This window comes from Dasypus novemcinctus, chromosome 6 (assembly GCF_030445035.2).
Source record: "Dasypus novemcinctus isolate mDasNov1 chromosome 6, mDasNov1.1.hap2, whole genome shotgun sequence".
Taxonomy (NCBI): Eukaryota; Metazoa; Chordata; class Mammalia; order Cingulata; family Dasypodidae; genus Dasypus; species Dasypus novemcinctus.
The window spans coordinates 11,184,769-11,207,398 of record NC_080678.1 but is presented as its reverse complement, the minus strand read 5'-3'; the positions used below and the strand labels follow the sequence as shown (position 1 = coordinate 11,207,398).

Sequence of the window (22,630 nt, the reverse complement as noted above, 5' to 3'; positions counted from 1 at the left end):
GATTTAAAAATGGGCAAAAGACTTGAAAATACAATTATTCAAAGAAGAAATACAAATGGTGAAGAAACACATGAAAAAATGTTCATCATCACTAGTGATTAGGGAATTGCAAATCAAAGCTACAATGAGATATCATTTCATACCTATTAAAATAGCCACTATTAAAAAGTTGGAAAACTACAAGTGTTGGATAGGCTATGGAAAGATAGGAATGCTTATTAATTGTTGGAGGGAACGTAGACTGGTACAGCCACTGTGGAGGACTGTTTGGCAGTTCCTAAGGAAGTTGAATATAGACTTGCCATGTGACCTGGCCTGGTATATAGCCTGAAGAACTAAGAGCAGTGACATGAACAGACATCTGCACACCAATGTTCATAGCAGTGTTATTCACAATTGCCAAAAGTTGGAAACAACCCATGTGTCCTTCATGATGAATGGGTAAGCAAATTGTGGTGTAAGAAGAAATGAAGGCGTGAAGCGTATGATAACATGGATGAACCTGGAGGTCATTACGTTGAATAAAGAAAGCCAGACACAAAAGGACGAATACTGTGTGTTTGTGCTATTATGAACAAAATATATCAGGTATACTCATGGAGTTAATAATTAGAATATAGGTCACCAGAAAATAGAATGAGGGTAGAGAATGGAAAGCTAAGGGTCAATCTGTGCAGAACTGATAAAAAAATTTGTTTGTAAATCTTTGGAAATGAATAGAAATGGTGAAAGCACATCCCGTGTTTTTAACTAGCAGAGCTATTATATGGTTATTATTATTTTTTGCATTTTTAAAATGTTTATTTTTTTTACATTTTTTAAAATTAAAGTTAATAGATCACAAAGAACATTACATTAAAAAACATAAAAAACATGAGGTTCCCATATACCCCACTCCCTACCCCCTCACCCCATCATTTTTGTAAATTGTTTTTTTGAAGATACATACATCACACAAAAAATGTTAGATTAAAAAAATGTAAGAGGTTCCTGTATACCTTCCAGCCCCTCATCCCACTCCTCCCACGCCAACAACCTCCCCCACCTTTGTGGCACACTCATCACACTTGGTGAACACATTTTGGAGCACAGCTGCACCACATGGATTATAGTTTATCCTGTAGTTCACACTCTCCCCCAGTACATTCAGTGGTTATGGCAGGATATATAAAGTCCAGTATCTGACCCTGTAATATAATTTAGGACAAATCAAAGTCCCGAAAATACCCCCACATCACATCCCTTCTTCCCTCTCCCTGCCCTCATCAACTACCGTGGCCACGTTCTCCACATCGATGCTACAATTTCTTCTATCACTAGTCACAGTAGTTTTATAGTAGGATATCAGTTATGACAGTGGTTGAAAGGGTAAGTCTAAGATCATGTATGTTACTAGAAAGAAAGCTAAAAAATGTAACATGGGACTGACTGTACAACATAGTGAAATCTCATGTGAAATATGAATATGGGTCATGTTACATACACAGGATTGCTTTTACAAAATATAAATATAAATTAGAGAGACAAAAATAGAATAGCAGGTAGGTACAGTGGGGGAAGCATAGAGCGATTGGAAGGTAATGTAGTTTTTTGTTTGTTCACTTTTTTTTGTTACTGGAATGATTAAAATGCTCTAAAGATGAAACTAAAGTGAGGAACGCACAACTATGTGATAATACTGAATAGCACTGATAGTACACTTTGGATGGATTTATGCTTTATTAATATGTATCAATAAAACTGATTTGTTAAAAAATGTATAAATGTAATGATCATTATCCAGTCATTAAAGTTTAAGATTTTCTGGAGCATTTGTATTACTTGCTTTGTAACATCAGATCATTTTGCTGTTAATATGAAAAAAAAGAATAATTATTGCTGACATATCAATAATAACAGCAGCTACAATCTGTGGAGAGAACACCGTGAGCCAGGCTTTTTTTTCTTTTTAATAACATCTTGTATTATTCATACACTATTAAGCTCCCTCCTTTAAAGTGTACAATCCAGTGGCTTTCACTATATTCAGAATCGTGCAAGCATCGCCACGACCTAACCCCAGAACAGTTTCATCACCCCCAAAAGCAAACCTCTGCCCTTTAGCAGCTGTCCCGTTCCCTGCCTCCAGGAGGCTCGGATGCACTCTTTTCTCCACTGTTCCAGCGGTCGGCTAGTGCAGGCACTAGGAGCTCATCTTACTGACAGAGAAGCCGAGGCCCAGGATGTCCCTGAGGACCTGGCCTCAGCCCGGGCCCCGGGGTCTGGGTCGGCCTCCTCCGCTCAGTCCCTGAGCAGTGGCCCTGGGCGCAGTGTCCCCGGCGGTGCAAGTTGCTGGGGCAGCTCAGAGCTGCCCGGTGGGCTCACACGGAAGGGCTGAAGACCGTCCTACCACGACCACTGACGCCCTTGACCGAGGATAGGGGGGCCCGGGAGGAGGGGGAGCACGGGGTCCAGGGCAGGCCCTGTCTGAGCATCGCGCAGGTGGGAAAGGTGAGCAGTGCTCGGAGGCAGGGTGACCGCCGTGGCTGACGTGGGGGACATGTGCAGGGGGGCAGGGTGCTGGGCAGGGCAGGCCCGAGGGGGGGTTGGTGCTCTGAGGCCCGCCCGTGGCTGTCCCTGTGCGCAGGGCGCTGCTCCACCTGCTGGAGCCTGCTGGCACGCCGCCTCTCCCTCGTGCCCGCTCTGAGCTGCCACCTCCAGGACTCGCTCTTGCGGTGCTCCCTGCTAGGAGCCTCCCCTGGGCCTCGCCACCTCCTCCTGCTCCGGGTTTTGGCATCGGGGGCCACACCGTGCTCGAGGCCTCCGTGCCCAACCCCCAAGGACTCAGCCTGTCCCTGGAGCAGCCTCTGCTGGAACCACCCGCCTTCTAGAATGTGCAAGATGGCCATGAAGTTCAAGGGTGGAGACAGGAAGTAGTAATGGGAGGTGGTTTCAACATCTTGGAGTGAGGTTGATCCGGGGGAGTGAAAGGGACATGGGAAAGGAGAGATGGGTGGAAGGAATGTGGCAAAGGGGTGCCTGCAGGGCTGGGTGGGTAAAGAGATTCCTAGGGTCTAGCTTACGGGCCTGGCGGAGGTGGGCTTGTAATGAACAGGAGCCAGTCTTGGGACCCAGGGGAGTTAGCCTTTGGACATTTTGAGTTTTAAGTGAGTGTGGGTGTCTGGAGAGAGCTGGAGACTGCCCTTGGCCCGCTTCCCAGTGGGGACCAGTGCAGCCTTGGAGGTGGCTGGGAGGGGATCCCGAGCCAGCAGTGGCCCCACGAGATGCCCACACAGGGTGACCAGATAGCTCCAAGGGAGGAAGAAGGAAGGACAGAGGAAAGCAGTGAAGCACCCTGGCCAGAGAGCGCTGCGGGGGAGGAGGGGGAGGACGCTGCGGGGGGGTGGGGGGGGCGGAGGCGCTGGCCTGATGGGGGCCACAGGGTGGAGAGTGTGGGGAGTGACAGCTGGGTCACAATTATAGAGGTCAAGGTCAAATTGTTTTTGCCAATTTCTTCCTTACTATGATCTACTGGACTTGAATTTTTTCATTTTATTTCAATTGGTTAGCGTTAAGATTTTTTGACCACTTGATGGGGCAGAACACATTTACTCCATCAATATCTACCAAGTGTCTGGAAAGCGCCAGGCTCTTGGTTCAGTAGTGCTGGAGAGCGCCCAGGTCCCTGCCTTCTTGAGACTACTGTCTAGGACACGGGAAGGTCACCTCCGTGGGCCAGACTTTCTGCCCCTCTAGAACACTTCACCATGGGCCACCCAGGAACGAGCAAGATGTGGACCACCTGGGTCAGAGTTGCTGGGGGGACCCAGCACATGGACCATCCTGGGGCTGTGGCCCCTTCCCCGCAGGGAATGCGGCCAGCTCATGTCAGAGCCCCCCACCCCCACCCCTTTCTCTGCTCTGTTTTGTTTTCTTCCTAAGATTCCTTTTCTGCTTAGTTTCTCAGGTGAGATGTCTGGTTAGATTTCTTCAAATATGTCCATTCAACATGCTTATTAAATTATAAATGTTAATACTGCATCAATGCAGGGTTTATTTTGTAACAACTGCAAATGCCCTGATTGCCAAAGAACAGATTACTAGTTTCATTATTACTGCCCCTGATTCCATGGATCATAACCATCGATTGATCCTATCCTTTGGAAAGTAAACTGATGACTATTTTTTAAAAGCAAGAAATCTGTTTTTGCATTTTGTGTTATCTTTGTGTTTACTATACAAAACTGGGGGCAGTAGAGTTTGTACTGCCCAATTAAAATCAATGTAATGCTTTTCAGGAACACAGTAATGGGTGTACTTACTCAGGTACCAAATAGACTCCCATCAGAATATGTTTATTTAGTTGAATTTTTAAAAGCATTTTGTGCTGCCTCCCACATTGAAGGCCCAGAACTAGAAGCACCAGGGGCTACAAGGAATGTGCCAGATTCGCTCTCTGCCCTTGAGTCCTTTACAGAAGATAAAGCCTGAGAACAAGCAGAAATAGTGAAAGACAGTGACTTTCCCCAAGGAAGTAGAGCCAGGCCTGGCAGTCCACTGCAGAAAAGTCAAGCTTGAAACAGGGATGGAAACAGATACTGACAAAGTGACAAAGTGCCTGTTATGCACAGGAACGGTGCCATCTAAGCAAAGGGCTGCCTGGTATTCAGAGGAGAAAGGACTGAGCTGCGTGGCAAGGTGGAGGGCATCATTGAATTTGGTCCTTGATGAAAGAGTCAAAAGGCAGGAAAAGTGGCCCAGGCAGAGGGGCTGCAGGGAGAAAGACGGAGAGACACAATGTATGGGGTGTACCTGAGAAACATCTAGAAACCACTGTGGCTGGAATAACAGGGTGGCTTCCTCAGGGTAGTGGACAAAGAGGTTGAAGACGGAGGTTGGATCTAAATTGTACGAGAGTTTTAGTGGAACAAACACAGAACCAGGGGTCAGCTATAGTTGGTTTAAGATGGCAGTTGGAGGAAGCAAATTTGGCTCAACGGATAGAGCGCCCGCCTACCATATGGGATGTCCAGGGTTCAAACCCCGGGCCTCCTTGACCCGTGTGGAGCTGGCCCATGTGCAGTGCTGATGTGCACAAGGAGTGCCCTGCCACACAGGGGTGTCCCCTGAGTAGGGGAGCCCCATGCACAAGGAGTGCGCCCCATAAGGAGAGCCACCCAGCGCGAAAGGAAGTGCAGCCTGCCCAGGAGTGGTGCTGCACTCAAATAGAGCTGATGCAGCAAGATGATGAAACAAAAAGAGACACAGATTCTGGGTGCCACTGACAAGAAAAAAGCGGGCACAGAAGAACACACAGCAAATGTACACAAAGAGCAGACAACTGGAGGGTGGGGGCAAGGAAGGGGAGAGAAAGAAATAAAAAAATAAATAAATCTCTAAAAAAAAAAGATGGCAGTTGGCCCTCTTGGCTCAGGACCATGGGCAGGTGCTTTCCAGCCAGTGCCTCTCCTGGTAAACTGAGACGGTAAGACCTGCCCAGGCCTCGAGTGACAGTTGCATGAGAACAGCAGCAGCTCCGTGTAGATGCAAAGATGCTGCTCCCTCGGGCCTGGCATTCTGACTAGGAAGGGGTGACAGCGTCACTGGCATCAGTTGCCTCCGTGCTGGCAGCACCAGGCACTGGCTTGAGCTGCGCAGGTGCACACTAAGTATGTGCAAGGGGCACGTGGGCCGGGTGAGCACATCGACTGCGAGGTGAAAGCTGCACAGCAACAATGCTGGGGCGTTTTGGAGGGCTGGGGGCAAAAGCACCAGCTCCACCGCTGCAGAGCTACAGGATCAAGGACGAGGTCCCAGGTGGCTGAGTCTTATTTAGTGTTTCTGTAAAACAGTGGCAATGACACCTGAGCTGTGCCTCTCATGAAAGCAGAGATTGTAATGGTGACTGTATGCCTAAGGGCATATTAGATTATATTGATTTCAGAGGTTTACTTGATTAAGTAATGAGGTAAACCTCTTATGCCAGTAGGGCATTCTGTCCCCACTCCTTGATGGGTGGAGACTCACAGATAAAAGGCATGGTAAAAGACAGAGTTGAGGGTGTTTGATGTTGGAGTTTTGATGTTGGAGTTTGATGCTGAAGCCTTAAGCTGGAGCCCCAGGAAGCAAGCACACAGAGAAAAGAGAAGCAAGCTCCAGGAAGGGAGGAACCCAGGAAGCCTGAACCCTCGCAGACGACGGCAGCCATCTTGCTCCAACACATGGAAGTAGACTTTGGTGAGGGAAGTAATTTATGCTTTATGGCCTGGTATCTGTAAGCTCCTACTCCAAATAAATACCCTTTATAAAAACCAACCAATACAGAATTCGGTACTGAGGAGTGGGGAAGTGCTTTTGCAATTACTGAAATGCTGGGACAGTTTTGTAAATGGGTAAGGGTTATTTTTTGGAGGAATTGTGAGATGCTTAATGGAAAAGGCCTAGATTGCTTTGAAGAGACTGTTGATAGCAATATAGATGCCAAAGAGGCTTTTTATGATGACTTAGAAGTAAATGATGAATCTATTATTGGAAACTGGAGGAAAGGCGATCCATGTTTTAAAGTTGCAGAGAACTTAGCAAGATTAACTCGCAGTGTTTTATGGAAGGCAAAATTTAAAAATGGTGAGCCTGGGCATTTAGCTGAAGAAATTTCCAAAGTAAACACTCAGAATGTGGCTTGGCTTCTGCTTGCAGTTAATAGGAAAATGCTAGATGAGAGAGATATGCTGAGGACTGAATTGTCAGGCACAAAGAAAACAGAAACTGATTCTGGAAATTCCAAGCCTCTGGAAATCAAGCTCCCAGAAGAAAGTGCCCCATTGGAGGACTTATATAAACTTGGAACATGTAAATCTAGATTGAAGATGCATATATGTCAGAAAGACTTGTGAAAAGTCTTACTGTTTGATGGCTTGGACCCCTGCTTCCTGCATGCTAAATCAACAGACTTTTTGAGAGAGCTGTATGGACAAAACCACTGTCAGCCTAGAATAGAAAGGACATGGAAAGGAGAGATTTAAGGGGAAACAACTTCAAGAGGAAAACCATGGAAGCTGAGATCTGGAATTAGGACATCACCTTGGGCCAAGAGAGGAACCCCATCCAAGTGTAACAGAGAGGGCGAGATTGCCCCAGCAGTTGAAGAAGGTGGATGTTCCTGTCCGATATTCTGGGAGAGTTTTGCTGCCCCAGGGTACAGAGAAGGTGGAGCACATTCCCCAAGGATTAGAGTGGTTAAGTTCAGTACCCCACAGGTCTGAGAGGGGTGTACCTGTCTCCCAAAGGTTAGGGAAGGCCAGGAGGTCAACTCATTGCTCTGAGAGGGTTAAGCCTGTATGTCAATGGTTAGGGAAGGCCAGGTGGTCGACTCAGTGCTCCGAGAAGGTTGAACCTGTTTGCCAAAGGTTAGAGGGAATGTTGTCGTCACGTCACTGTACTAGGGGGGTTAAGACTCTAACCCAAAGATTGGGTAAGGTGTGGCAATCATCCCAACACTCTTGGAGGGAGAGGTCTGGAGCTTGGTCAACACCCAGATGTTGGATGAGGGTGGAACCAAGAAAATGACCATTTGGCAAGCCTGTGGAAAGGCTGGGTTCCCTTAAGGCCCCAAGGAGAAGAAACCTTCTTCTTAAGAATGACTCTCAGACTCTGAAATAGAACAGAGGAGTCCCTAGAGGTTTACAGAATTGTAGAGAAACTGTGACTCATGTTTCCCTTCCAATTTTCCCTTATTGTAATGAAAATCTTTATCCTTTATCTGTCCATTTGTGTATTGGAAGCAGATGAATTGTTTTGTAAGTTTCAGAGGTCTATAGCAGTTGGAGTTTGCCCCAAGACAAACTGTATTTCTTTAAATTGATTGTGATATGATTTAGTACTTGCATTGTAACTGATTTAAGGTTCTTTTGAATATTATGATGTCTTTTTGGTATTCAGAGGATGGAATGCAGTGGTTTGATATTATTGATGAATTCCAAAAATGTCTGTAAACTGATTTTTTCCTCTGGGCATATTAGATTCTATTGAATTTAGAGGTTTACTTGATTAAGTAACCAGGTAAACTTCTCATGCCAGTAGGGCATTCCGCCCCCATCCCTTGGTGGGTGGGGACTTGCAGATAAAAGGCATGGCAAAGGACAGAGTTGGAGCTTTGAATGTTGGAGTTTGATGCTGAAGCCTTAAGCTGGAGCCCAGGGAAGTAAGCTCACAGAGGAAACAGAAGCAAGCCCCAGGAAGGGAGGAACCCTGAGCCCAGGAAAAAGAAGCCTGAGGAAGGGAGGAACCCAGGAAGCCTGAACCCTTGCAGATGTTGGCAGCCATCTTGCTCCAACACATTGAGATAGACTTTGGTAAGGGAAGAAACTTATGCTTTATGGTCTGGTATCTGTAAACTTCTACCCCAAATAAATGCCCTTTATAAAAACCAACCAATTTCTGGTATTTTGCATCAGCACCCCTTTGGCTGACTAATACAGTGATGCAAAATAATATATTCTCTAAGCTGATGGTTGCCACACACCCATTGAGTATGTGCGCATGTTGTGCTCAGGTGTCATAAGCCTCCTTTAAAAATGAAATTATCAATATTAGAACCAATATCTAGCGTACACCTGCAGATACCACTTTCTGCATCCGTTACATGAAAGCTAGGCTTAAGTCTGATGCAGCTCAGGTTTTTCCTTAACAAATTCAGCCTGATTTTACCTGCTGCACCCTCAGGTGGGGAAACCTCTTGGCTCTCTCCCAAAGCTTGAGGCCCAAAGACTCCCCGTCCCAGAGGTCTGTGTAGGAGCAGGAGGTAGAAACTGAGTACAAGCAGAAGGAGCACAAGACAGTCGCTTTCCCCAGCGAGCTCAGGGGGACCGAGGAGTGGACTCAGAACCCAGGGCACGGCTGTTTTGGGGCTCCACAGGGGCTCGGCAGGGACGGACTTCTGTCCCATTATAAAGCACATCAGGCTTTCCTGTGGGCTGAGAGCTGAATCTTCTTGCCACCAGTGCCACAGTTTGATATCTGTGAATTGCAGTGTCACGGAGTGTCTAGTGTGAACTCCTGGGCTTAGGTGTTCACTAGCAGGTGTGGGAGGCAGAGCACAAAGGAGACATTAGGGGTGCTGATGCAAAATACCAGAAGTTGGTTGGTTTTTATAAAGGGTATTTATTTGGGGTAGGAGCTTACAGATATCAGGCCACAAAGCATAAGTTACGTCTCTCACCAAAGTCTATTTTCAAGTGTTGGAGCAAGATGGCTGCCCTTGTCTGTGAGGGCTCAGGCTTTCGGGGTTCCTCCCTTCCAGGGCTTGCTTCTCTTTCCTTTGTATGCTTACTTCCTGGGGCTCCAGCTTAAGGCTTCAGCATCAAACTCTAACATCTGAATCCAATATAATCTCATATGCCCAGAAGAAGACCAGTTTACAAACATAACCCAATAATTTTTTTTGGAATTCATCAATAATATCAAACTGCTACAGGGAGTAAAGAGGTGGGCCGTGACAACCGCAGCCAGATCTCAGGGACTGAGCATCTTGGAACGCAACTGGGGACAAAATCAACCTTCAGCCTGAACTGTGCGTTTGACTTGGAGTTTTTTCAAAAGAGGAAAAAATTCCGTAGCTGAACTCCGTCTTAAGACCTGTTTTCCATGTCACACTTCACTCCCTCCACTGAAAAGCTGCTTCCTCTTTAACCCCCCTTTCCACTAGGACCTTTATGTCTTTCTCCCCTTATCTCTTAGCCTTCACCCTTCTGGTGAGGCAGGCTGACTGGTTTGGTCCCTGCCTCTCCTGATCCTGGGACAGACTCTTTCCTTGCCTGCCCATCCTTGGTCATATCTTTTTGAAGCAATGCGGGATGTTCCTTCTCTCTGCTTTTTCTCTGCAAAACTTTAATCGGCTGGGCTCTAAGTAATGTGTCCCCGAGGACACTCGAGCTTTCTTCCACATTGCTAGATCCTAATGTGTTTTTTGGAGCACACAGTTTTTAACGTAATTTTTAATCCCTGTTTTCTTTCTCAAATTCTAACAGGCTGTAGCTTTGACGGTTATGGTTTTTTCTCTTTGCTTCTCAGTTTCTATTGATTCTTCTGTCAGTGGGTAGTTGATCAAATGCAGCTTTTTCTCTGGTGTGACTCTCGACTTGCAAGATCATAAAGTTGACTCCATAACTCCGGAATTTCTCTGTTGATGCACGGTCTGCTGCTTTTGTAACAACAGCAAAATCTAAAAGTGAAAATCCTCAGGAGTGCCCCAGCAGGGGGTCTGTCCTTGCCACAGAGCTCCCCATCGCTGCTCCCACCCTGCCCCGGGGGTCCGGGCAGAAGACCCACCACCTGCTCTTTCGACTTCTCCTGAAATCCCAGCTAAGGGGTTTCATGATATTCTGCTTTGCTAACTTTGTGGTCTGTGCCAGGAGATGGGTAGGGAATGTTCCCTGTGTGCTGGGGACCCGGGTGGGCACTGAGAGTCTGAGCCTGGAGGGGAGTGCCCAGGGCCCGCCAGCCCCCATGCCTTGGGGAAGCTGGAGGAGTTGAGGTCACAAGACTTGAACAGATGGACAGCAGGCCAGGCCGGGGAAGGACAGGGGTCCTGACTGGTGACACACCCTCGCACAGGCAGCCCGGTTGTGTTTCACTAGCACTCTGGGAGAGATCTGTCCGTTAGTTCTTTTTTTTTTTTTTTTTTTAAGATTTATTTATTTCTCTCCCTTCCCCACCCCCACCCCAGTTGTCTGTTCTCTGTGTCTATTTGCTGCGTCTTCTTCTTTGTCCGCTTCTGTTGTCAGCGGCACGGGAATCTGTGTTTCTTCTTTTTTTGTTGTGTCATCTTGTTGTGTCAGCTCTCTGTGTGTGTGGTGCCACTCCTGCACAGGCTGCTCTTTCTTTCATGCTGGGCGGTTTTCCTTGAGGGGTGCACTCCTTGCGCGTGGGGCTCCCCTAGGTGTGGGGCACCCTTCCGTGGCACGGCACTCCTTGCACGCATCAACACTGCACATGGGCCAGCTGCACACGGGTCAGGGAGGCCCGGGGTTTGAACCGCTGCCCTCCCATGTGGTAGATGGACGCCCTAACCACTGGGCCAAGTCCGCTTCCCTGTCCATTAGTTCTTCTTCATCACATCATCCCCAACACCTTCTCCTCATTGCCCACCCCCCTTTTTTTTTCACTAAGTACTTAATGTCACTGGTTTATAAGTGGTTTTATTTATTGTAAAATGGAGAGTTTAGGAACACCTTGGAGATATCCTTTGATCTTTACCCATCATAAATTTGAGAGCCTCTCCTAAAATCACCTGAAAATTGTCAGCTCACTGCTAGATGCCCCCACTCGTCCCTGGTTCCAGTGTGAGTGACACCAGTGGGGGAAGGCCTGTTTTTCTCGGAGGGCTCCTGGTGTGTCCTTCCTCTACCAAGAGTTCGCTGGTTTCCTTGGTGCACTCACCCTGCTCCCTGCCCCTGAGGCTGGCTGCAATTTATTCTCAGCCGCGCGGAGGTGAGCATGTGAGTTGTTAAATCAGAGCATCTGAGCCACCGCTGGCCTACGTGATGGTTTCAGGAATGTGCCAATGACCCGGTCAGAGCCAAGAAGACGCCTCAACCCCCTCGGCCCCAGCCCCTCCCTAACCGCGGAAGCCTGGCTGTCCCCAGCGGTCACCACCTCCCCGCAGCCTCTCAAGGAGATGCTTCACGGCTTCGATTCCTCTCCTCCGCACCTCACAGCCTGGGCGGCGAGTTGTCGTCCCCCTCGCTCTAAGTCACAGACGCCAACCCAGCTCTTCTCCTAGGCCCCGCCAAGCACGCGGGGCCTGGAAGTGTACGCACCCTACCCCAGTCCTCTGGAGGGCTCACAGAGCCCACAGCCACGCGGACAGACGAGCGCCTCCCATGGGTGGACACCAGCCGCTGCCCCCCGGGTGCCCATCCAGGCCCTTCTTCCCTTGCCAGAACCACCACGGCCCAAGCGAGGCAGGACGTTGAGGACGCAAGCTACTCATTCACACGCTCAGCAAACTGCACTACAGAGAGCCGAGGCAGCTGGAAACTGGCCAGACCGCCTGGCTTCCCCGGGGGAGCACCCGAGAGCCACCGGCGGGAACTGCTGGGAGGGGGAGAAGGGCCGCGCGTCAGCGCTGGGTGGGCTCGTTTCCGGCGTGGTGCCCTGAGCCAGCAGCCGGGGCCCAGCCGCCTGTGTCTATGCTCAACTCACCGTGGGCACGGTAGACCCCTCCCTGTCCCGTGCCCCTGATGAGGAGAGGCCCCCGTCAAAGTTCTTTACGCAGGCAGCTGACACAGGAATGCCCCGACCCTGGCCATCAGGAGGCATCGGAACCACGTAACCAAAACCACAGGAGAATCCTGGCCATGCTGCAACTTGGGTTTGGCGGCACTGGCCAGTGGCCCTCGACCTCCCCAGCCTGAGGACATCTTCGGGGAAACTAAGCTCCCGGCGAGTCTCGCAGCCGTCCAGCGAGGGCCTCTTCCCCGCTGCGCGGCCGGAGCGTGTGTCGTGTTCGCAGCACCTTGCGGTGATGAGATGAGATGGAGGTGCGCTTTGGGCGCTGAGCTTGGGCCAGAGCATCGTTGTCGCGGTCACTTACCTGAGCCCGGAACAAGTGCTGAGGCTGACCATGGAGCCAGGATGTCCCCGTACACGGCCGTGGTAGTTACAGTGGCCCTGCAAGGGGAGAAAGCCAGGTCAGGAACCGCGCCTCTGCTCTGCACCGCTTGTTCTTAAAGAGAATTTTCTTTTTGCAGGAAACATTGAGCCAACCGTCTTAATAGTTCATGCTAAGCCCAACAGGACCCAGCCAGAAATATCTGATTTACTTAATGATTATCGACAGCATTTTTATGATGCATCCCAATTCCCTTCTTGTTTCTCGGACACCCTTCAGGGAAGCCCTGATGTGGAATGTTTCATGAAATCCAGCAGCAGAACAAATCCCTGCACGTTGCCGTTTTACCTTCATGTAAACTGTCCCTTGTAACGAGATGGGGAATGGCGTGGGATATTTAAGCACACTGTGAAATGTAATAAAAGGAGGCCTGAATCTATGGCTTAGGAAAACAGGGCAGCAGATGAGAGGACGGGGGTGAGGAGGGGGAGGGGGGCTCCCCGAATTAGCCAATCCAGAGCTGAAAGTCTGTCTCAGCAGGGAAGAAATCCAGAAAGGTCTTCCACTCGAAGACAAAGAGCCCTGCGTGACGCGCCAGCAGCATCCCATTTCTTTAAGCACGTAGATCCTTGTAAAACAAAACCACAGCACGGACACTTCCTTAGTTAAGACAGAGCTTCGTCTGAATCAAGGTTAATTTTATTGTTGACCGAAGGCTGTGTTACAGCCCGATTAAGTGGCAGACTCAAGAAGTGGCCACAGCTGCCTCCATCAGGGCCTTGGGATGCCAGCTGCTGGCGGGAGCCCGTAGGGAGAGGATGGCACAGGGAAGTGGACGTTCAGTTGTCAGTCCATCCTCACAGCACCTGTCTGGGCATGTAGAGCCTTCACTTGAGACGACCGCAGTTCATTTTGACCAGGGCGGGGCGTGGTGCCTGGGTGCTCCACCCAAACAAGACGGAACCCCAAAGCCCACGTGGCCTTTGCCAAGAGAAAGGACAGAGAGGACTGAGTGGCCAGGGAAAGCAGGCGCCACTGTGACGAAGGGGCTCAAATGATTTTTGTCATTGAATAGTGGGCAAGAGACAGGGGAGACGCGATGGCTACAGGGACATTTATTTTGCTGGTCAATTTTTTCTGATTTTAGGGGTTGTCTATTCTGGGTATTAATATTTTGCCTGTTGTTACATGGGAAATGTCTTTTAACTTCGCTTATGACGTCATTTGTTGTATAGAAGTTTCTAATTTTTATGGCCAAATTTATCCATCTTTCCCTCTAAGCCTCTTGCATGTTGCTTAAGAAGGCTTTCTCCAAGGTTATAAAAATGCTCTTTATTTTCTTCTAATACTTCCACAGTCTTCCGACGAGCTCTTTCATCTATCGGAAATGTATTTTCTGTGGGGGTGTGGAATCCAATTCCCCCCCCCCACACACACACCATTTTTTCTTTTCTCACTGATTTGAAATGCTACCTTGTCATGTACCAAATACCCACATTTGTACGTGGCTCTGCTTTTGTACTCTCTATCCTATTCCAGTGAGGCAACCTTTCATCCGCTTACACCTGTGCCAATACCACACTGGTTTTCATTAAATTTTGTTTTAATTAAAGAAGTAGGTTTACAGAAAAGATCATGCAGAAAATACAGTTCCCATATACCCTTTACTGTTAAATCTTTTCATTAGTGTGGTACCTTTACTACAATTTAAAGAACATTACTCTGATTGTACTATTAACTGCAGTTCATATTTACATTAGAGTTCACTGTTTGGGTTGTACAGTCATTTTTAAAAATTGTATTCTAGTAGCATATAGACAAATTAAAATTTCCCCTTTAACCACATTCAAATATGCAATTCAGCGGAGTCAATCACATCCACAATATTGGGCTACCATCACTGCCAACCATTACACTATAGTCAGAAACTATACTATGCTCTGTTTTTATGGGTATATTCCTAGATGTGGGATTGATGGGTCATATGGTAATTCTATACTTTCTGAGGAACCACCAAACTGTTTTCCACAGAGGCAATACCAGTTTATATTTCTACTAGCAACAAAAGAGTGCCCCCTATTTGTCCAAAACATGCTATTTTCCATTTTATTAAGAGTAGCAATCTTAGTGGGTGTGAAATGATATCTCACTGTACTTTTTGGTTTTGTTTTTTTAAGGAGGTACTGGGGATTGAACCTAGGCCATGGGAAGAAGGCAATCAACCACTGAGCCACATCTACTCCCCTTCATCGTGGTTTTAATTTGCATTTCCTTAGTGGTTAAAGATGCACAGTATCTTTTCACATGCTTATTGGCCATTTATACACCCTCTTTGGAGAAATATCTACTCAAGTTCTCTGTCCATTTTTAATAGGATTGTCTTTTGGTTGTTGAGTTTAGCAGTTCTTTACATACTTGGATATTAAAACCCTTGTCGGATTTGTGGTTTCCAAATATTCTCTCCCACTGTGTAGTTTGTCTCTTTCTTTAATGATGAAGTCCTTTGATTTTAAATTTTAATTACTGTTGCTCCACAGTACATTTTGATATCAGATAGAACAAGTTCTTTTTAAAAAAATTGAGATTAAGTCCATATCCATAAAATACACATTTTTAAATTGTAAAATTCAGTGGTTTAGTGTATTCACAAACCATCACCAAGATCTAATTCGAAAACATGTTCATCACCAAAAGAAACCCTGTACCCATTCAGAGTCACTCCCCTTTGCTCCTGCTACAGCTTCTGGCAACCACTAACCTACTTGTGCCTCTGTGGATTCGTCTACTCTGAACATGTCATATAAATGGAACCATACAACGTGTGGCCTTTTGTGTCTGGCTTCTTTCACCTAGGCATAGTGTTTTCACAGTTCATCCATGTCACAGCATGTATCAGAACTTCATTCTTTTTTATTGCTGAGTAATATTCCATTGCACATCAGCTGATGGATGTTTGCATTGTTTTCACTTTTTAACTATTTTTGTTTTAGATTTTTTTCCCTGTCCCCACCCCCATCCTGCTGTGTTTTGCTGTCTGTGTCTATTCGCTGTGTGATCTTCTGTATCTATTTCTCTGTTTGTTCTTTTCATCTTTCACCTTTAGGATTCACTGGGATTTGATTCTGGGGACCTCTGATGTGGAGAGAGGTTCCCTGTCAATTGCACCACCTCAGTTCCTGGTCTCTGCTGCACTTCACCTTGATGCTCCTCTTTCTCTCTCTTTTGTTGGGCCATCATCTTGCTTCATGACCTACTTGCAAGGGCACTGGCTCACTGGGCACTCAGCTCACTGAATGGGCACTGGCTCGCCACTCAGGCATGTTTTCTTTTCTTCTTTGTCACCAGAAGGTCCCAAGGATTGAACCTGGGTCCCCCCATATGCTAGGCAGAGGCCTTGTTACTAAAGCCACATCCGCTTCCCTCACTTTTTGACTGTTATGAATAATCTGTAAACATTCATTTACAAGTTTTTGTAGGGACATACACTTTCAGTTTTCTTGGCTATATGCCCAGGAATGGAATTGCTGGATTACATGGTAACTCTATATTTAAATTTTTGAGGAACTGCCAAAGAGTTGTCCAAAGTAGCTGCACCATTTTCATTCCCATGAGCGATGTACGAGGGTTCCAATTTTTCCATATCTTTGCTGACATTTGTTATTGTCTGTCTTTTGATCATAGTTATCTCAGTGGGTTTATTTTGTTGGGATCTTGATTTTCATTTCCCTGATGACTAATGATGTTGATCGAGCATCTTTTAATGTGCTTACTGGCTATTTGTGCAATTTCTTTACAGAAATGCTATGCAAATTCATTGTCCATTTTTAAATTGGATTATTTGCCTTTTTATGGTTGGGTTACAAGAGATCTTTATAAATCCTGGACAACAGCCCCTTACTAGATATAGATATATGACTTGCAAATATTTTCTCCCATTCTGTGGACTGTCTTTTCACTTTCTTATCTTTTGAAGCAAAAAAGTGTTTTTAATTTTGATGAAGCTCAATTTATCTTTTTTTGGTTGCTCATATTTTTAGTGTCATATCTAAAGAACCATTGTCTAATGTAACGTCATGAAGAGTTATACTTATATTTTCTTCTTAAACTTTTATAGTTTTAGCTTTTACATTTAGGACTTTGACACATTTTTAAGTTTGGGGCATGGTGTGGGTGAGGTGTCTGATTTCATTTGTGTTTACATGTGTATATGCACTTGTCCCAGAACCACTTGTCGAAAAGACTGTGCATTCCCTTACTGAATTGTCTTGGCACCCTTGTTGAGAGGAAGTTCTCTTTTCCAAAGTTTCTAGGTTATTACTGGCTATTTTTTCTTTCTGATGAATTGTAGAATCAAATTGTTAGGCTATAAAATAATCCATTGAGATTTCAGCTGGAACTGCATTGAATACATAGGTCAATGTGAAATAATTTGTATTTTTACAAAAAAAGTTTTCCTGTTTATGTAGGTCTCTCCATTTAATGAGGTTGTTTTCATGTCCTTTGCTCTAGCTTTAGATTTTTAAAATCTAGCCCCTGGAAAGTTTTTATTAGGCTTATGCCTAGCTATTACGTAAGTTTGTTGATATCATGAAATTTTTTTCTTTTACATCTTATACATGGTTACTGTTGGTATAAAGGAAAGGTTTATTTTTTGTTTTTTTTTTTTAAAGAGAATCTCTTAGACTCTTTTGCTGGACTATCTTACCAGTTTAATAGTTTGCCTGCACTGTATCTTGTAGTTGGTATGTTGTCGATCAAAACAACTGCAAATCATGAAAGTTTTGGGGGTTCATTTTTGGACCTCCGGTGCTGCTGAGGAGTGGGGTGGCGAGGTGCTCAGTGGTGAAGGCAGGGGAAGGGGTTCCACGCCACGGGACGGCGTGTGCAGAGGCAGTGTGCAGCGAAGGGCTGGGTGTGAGCTCTGCTTGGCTGCAAGACTCCGCGGTGGGCGCAGGGGCGCACGGGTCCCACCCTACTTCCTGGGTGGGGGTCTCTGTCCTCTCTATGGCTTAGGAAAGGACACATGGTGGGGAGGAGCTGGGGTCCTGCTCAGCCAGCGGCCTCGGCCATCCACCTGATGCCCGGAGCCTCTGCCCGAGGGAACTTTCCTATGGCCCCAGGGCCCCTGAGGGGAGGCACGACCCTTCCCCAAAGACGAGGGGATTCTGTGTTTGTACTGTGAGGACCCGAAGCATCAGAGAGGTCCAGGCCCTCCCCAGGCTCCTGCCGTGTGTGTGTGTGTATGTGTGTTCAGCCCTGAGCGCACAGCAGGCACAACTGAGCCAAAGCTGAAGGCCACTTGGAAATGGAAAAGATAAGTGGCAGACTTTATAGTTGAGGCTGCCCGGGATAACCAGAATCACTGTTTTTTTGGGTTTACTTTTTAAAAATTTTATTGTGGTAACACATACATAACCAAATTTCCCATTTTTAAGTGTACACTTAGTGGTACTAATTACATGTCCTGTCTTGTGCTCCATCACCACCATCCACTTCTAAAACTTTTCCATCATCCCAGACAGAACTCTGTACCCAGTAAGGAACAACTCCCCGCCTCCCCTCCCTGCTGGCCTGGCACCCTCTACTTTCTGTCTCTATGAGTTTGCTTATCCTATTTATTTCATCTAAGTGGAATCATACACTGTCCTTTTGTGCCGGGTTATTTCAGCATAATTCTTTCAAAGCTCAACCATGCTGTAGCATTATCAGAGCTTCCTTCTTTCCTTTTCCTGGGTGATGATTAAACCATCGTAGGGACGTCCCACTTTGTGCTTAGCCACTCATCTGCTGGGGGACACTTGGGTTGTTTCCACCTTTGGCGATGGGGCAAGTATCTGTTCAAGTCCCAGTTTCTAGTTCTTTGGGTATATTATATAAAAGCGGAATTGCTGGGTCACGTGGTAGTTCTATGTTCAACTTTTCAGAATCACAGTTTTTTGACTGTTACAGATCTTTGGGAATCCCAAACATTACAGCATTTCCTCCATTTCAGAGAAATGTGAAATATTGCCATAAACAGCTAAATATTGCTTTAAAAATTATAAAAACCAAATGGCGACAATAATCTTAATTACTGACCTCTGAAATTTCAAACACATTTATTCTCAATCTCAATTTATTTCTTAATAGACTATTTATCCAATGTACTTTCAAATTAAATTCCCAGAAACATAAGCTCACTGAAGCACGAGCTGAGAACAAATTAGTATAAAATTAATTTCCAATTCAACAACATGGCTGAAGTATTGCTTAGAAAAAGGAGAGGGAGGTTGGCTTTTAACTCTCAAAAACTGTTCCTTAAAAGAAACAATCTCAATACTCTTAATCATTACCAGGCTTAACAATTTCCTTCTTAGCTCTAAAACCACATTTCAAGGTTTACCTTCTGCCACTTGACTAACAAGGCCATTGTTTGCTCCTGACAATGATCAATTTCTGGGATAACTAAGCATAATTACCAGAACTCCATATTTCGGGTTCTCCAGAACGATTATATTTTCATGAAATTTTATTTGGTCAATAAAGATGGTTCACTAAATATTTAAAGAAATGTGACGACAGTTTTTACAACAATGGCGAGTCATCCTATAGACCATATCATACTTCAGAACAACAGACTTGCCACACCATGTGCCATATGACAGATTCAGAAACTTGATTATGGGCCCAGAGAAAATAGCTCTCCTACCCCACTGGGGTGGGGGCGGGCCCTCTCTGGCGGCAACAGAGCAGGGTGGGCAGTGCAGGGCCATCTCCACCCTGGCTGGCAGTGCCCTGGAGTAAGTCTCCAGGTGAGGGTGTGGCACACTTCCGAGGGCCACGTTATCCCCAGTCACGGATGCTACAAGGCAGCACCGGGCCAGGCCCCGTGGATCTGCAGGTACTTGGCCTGTTTGGGCTAGACCAGGCCACACTGGTGAGACGCAGCAGGCAGCCATCCCACCCAGGAAAGTGTCCTCCCCACAGCCCCCTGGCCCCAGAGCACGTCAGTAACCCCGGCCAGAGGCCCAGGCTGCACAACTTTCCCACACCGCACCCCCTCTCCTCTCTCGGTTGGCCTCAGGACTCTCAATACTCTACAGTCTCCTCTTTTTATCACAGTCAGGTCTCCAAGACCTTGCTGAACAAGACGTTCTCCTGGGGGACCGTCGTGTTGGCCTAATTCTGCTGAGCAAATACATTCTATTTCTACCGTTGAAACAGCGCAGAAAACAACTCCGAACACGCCTAACCACAAAATTACATCTTTTCCTTTACAAAATCTCTAACCATGTATTTTATATCCTTATTACTTAACCTAATGCATCCTCCCAGTCCAGAAAATATTCCTTCTGCTTAATACCACCAATCAAATATAATGGCGGGTCAGAGGCAGAGGCAGTTAGAACTCTTGAACCCGGAAATCTGTAGCCCTCAACAGCTTGCCACACGGAAAGTAAAATCAGAATTCTCTTATCCAACTATCAGGGGGACAGGATGAGGAATTCTATATGCTAAATCAGGAACAAAACCGGCCCGGGCTTCTGGTTGCCACAGACTGTGAGCCACAAAGTCTGTTAGGGAGCACGCGGAGTGAACATGATTTTCCATGCTTTTCTCAGGGGCAGCGAGGCAGGGCTCCCCCCGCATGCACACCACGCTGGCCTGGCCTGATCGGGTCCTCGCGGGCACAGCGCTGGCTGCAGGGAAGCTCGGGGCCGTCACGGCCAGCCTTCCTCTGCGCCAGCCACGTCGTGAATGGAGGGGCACAAGGGGGCCGTCTAAAGCCCCGCCTGAAGGCGCAGGACCCAAACCCAGGCCTCTTGACTCCAGGCCACATGCCCCCCTCCTCCCCCAGGCTGAGGGGCGGGGAGAACAGGAGCCCGCACAGGCCTCTCTTTTTGAAAAGAAAAGTGATCACCTAAAACCCAGACTCCGACAGGACGCTCTGCTTGAGCACAGCAGCCTCATTACAGCGTCGCCCAGGGGACCCCGGAAAGCAAAGGCATCTTCAAATGCAGAGAAAAATCTGCAGAGAGGAAGGCTATGTGAGAGTGAGTATGCGTGTGTGAGTACATGTATGTCAGAAAGTGTGAGTGTGTGTGAATGAGTGTATGTGTGTATGAGAATGTGTGAGAGTAGGTGAGTATATATGAGTAGGTGAGGGTGTGATTGAGAGAGTGAGAGTGTGTGAGTGTGTGAGCGCATGTGTGTGTGCGAATGTGCCAGAGGAGGAGTGTGTGCGTGTGCAGGCTGGTGGGGGGCCTCCCTCCCTCGCTGGCCGTCAGCTCCACACACACCGCATGTTTCCCCGACACTGAAACGGGGTGTCGGCCCAGGCAGGGGGGACGCGCCTTCCAGCCCCGCGGGCTTCTCGGGCGAGGCCGCACTCCCGCGCAGCGCAGAGCGCCCTGGGTGGGGTGCTAGGGGGCCAGGCGCCACTCCACAGCCAGGGCTAGCTCTGCTCCCAGCTCTAAGGAGGAGCCCACCGAGGGGGCCTCTCGAATTACTCGGTCGTGCTGGAATTCTGCGTGAGAACACACACCTAGGAAGCCCCGTTCTGGTCCTTCCTTCCGGACCTCCCAGCCGAGCGGGGCTGAAGCACAGCGTCTGCGGGAGAGGGCTCGGCCCACCTCCAGTGGAAGTCTGGGGCCGAGACTCCATTTCACAGGTTTTAATCTGTAAAATGGGAGAATACTTATTGCCGTAGGTTTTAGGGGATCCAATAAACATTACCCAAAGAAGCAATTTGTAAAGTGTAAGGTATTACTACAAATCGGGGTACAAAAATAAGTATTTTAAACTCCAGTATGCTGCAAGTGTTCTTTTCTTCCACACAGTACCCTAGCTCAGTATATTTTTGTGGAATGAATGATTTTGAGAGAGACTGACCCTGTTTTAGTTTTCTAGCTGCTAAAGCAGACACTCTACAATGGGTTGGCTTAACAAAAAGGATGGGCTGGCTCCCAGTTCCCGAGGCTGGAAGGCTGGCTCCCTCCCTGGCCCGCCTGCCATCTGCGGGGCCCTTAGCTTTGCTGTCACATGGCAACACACACGGCAGCAGCTTCTCCTTTCCCTCCTGGGTCCCACTCGCTTCCAGCTCCTGGCTGCTCCCGGAATCTTCTCTTCTCCGTATCGCATTCTCTCTGCTTATACGGACTTCAGTTCTTTCAGACAAAGGCCCCCCGCTCCGTTTGGGCACAGCTTCCAAGGTCCTATTGACAAGTGGGTTCATAAAAGCTCAACCAGAGTTGGCACCTGAAGGTGCCTTTTGTGAGGGACGTGATTCATTCCCTGACAACCTCCAGGTGGGGCCTTTCTGGGTAGCGCACAGGTGTACAACGTCAGCAGTCCCTTTTTCTGCCCATCTCTGGCCCCTGTCACCATCTCCTCTCACCTGGGCTTCCACAAGAGCCGCCTGTTCCTGCTGGACCTGATCCTGCGCCTTCTGAGCACCTTCCTGCCACCACAGCCAGTGGGGGCTCTGCAAAGCCCTTACCTGCCCATGGCACCCTCCTCGGCTGGAACCTTTAAATGGCTTCCCAGTACTCCTCCATCATGATCGAGTTTATCACTGTCACCTGCACTCTTGGCCTCTGTCAACTTCTAGACACTTCCCCACCCACCAAGGAAAGCTTAACACAAGGTGGAATGTCTCTCCCACCACCCACCCGCCTTGGCTCAGGCCTCTTTAACCTCCAGCTTTTAGGTCAAATGCCACTTCTTCCATGAAGTCTTCCATGATCCCTTAAATCAGGAAAGACCCCCTGGACTTTTCTTCAGTGCACTGGGCACTGATTTTATCTCTGCGAATAATGTCAGTCTTCTCCTTCAACACCCCACATGGCTCCCTTGTCTGCTTCCCATCACTGCTGAGTCCCCAGAGCCTGGCACAGAGTAGCTGTTCAGTTAAAGGGCAACAAGTCAATGCATTTCCACCAAAGCACTGGAAAGTCTTAGAAGACTTTCTGGAGGGCTAGTGGAGCCTTTCCTAGAGTTGCCTTTTAGAGTGTAAATAGCATAAACATCTAGTGTATTGTCTTCTACAAGGCTTATAAAAAG

The 22,630-nt window shown here is 47.5% G+C and overlaps 1 protein-coding gene across 1 annotated transcript in view; it reads right to left on the bottom strand.

The window, feature by feature from the left end:
• Positions 1-22,630, bottom strand: part of ADAM12 (ADAM metallopeptidase domain 12) — a 377,451-nt gene that overhangs the window by 109,975 nt on the left and 244,846 nt on the right. The window contains 1 exon segment of the mRNA XM_058298149.2: positions 12,572-12,648. Within this exon segment, the coding sequence (XP_058154132.1) occupies positions 12,572-12,648 (77 nt within the window).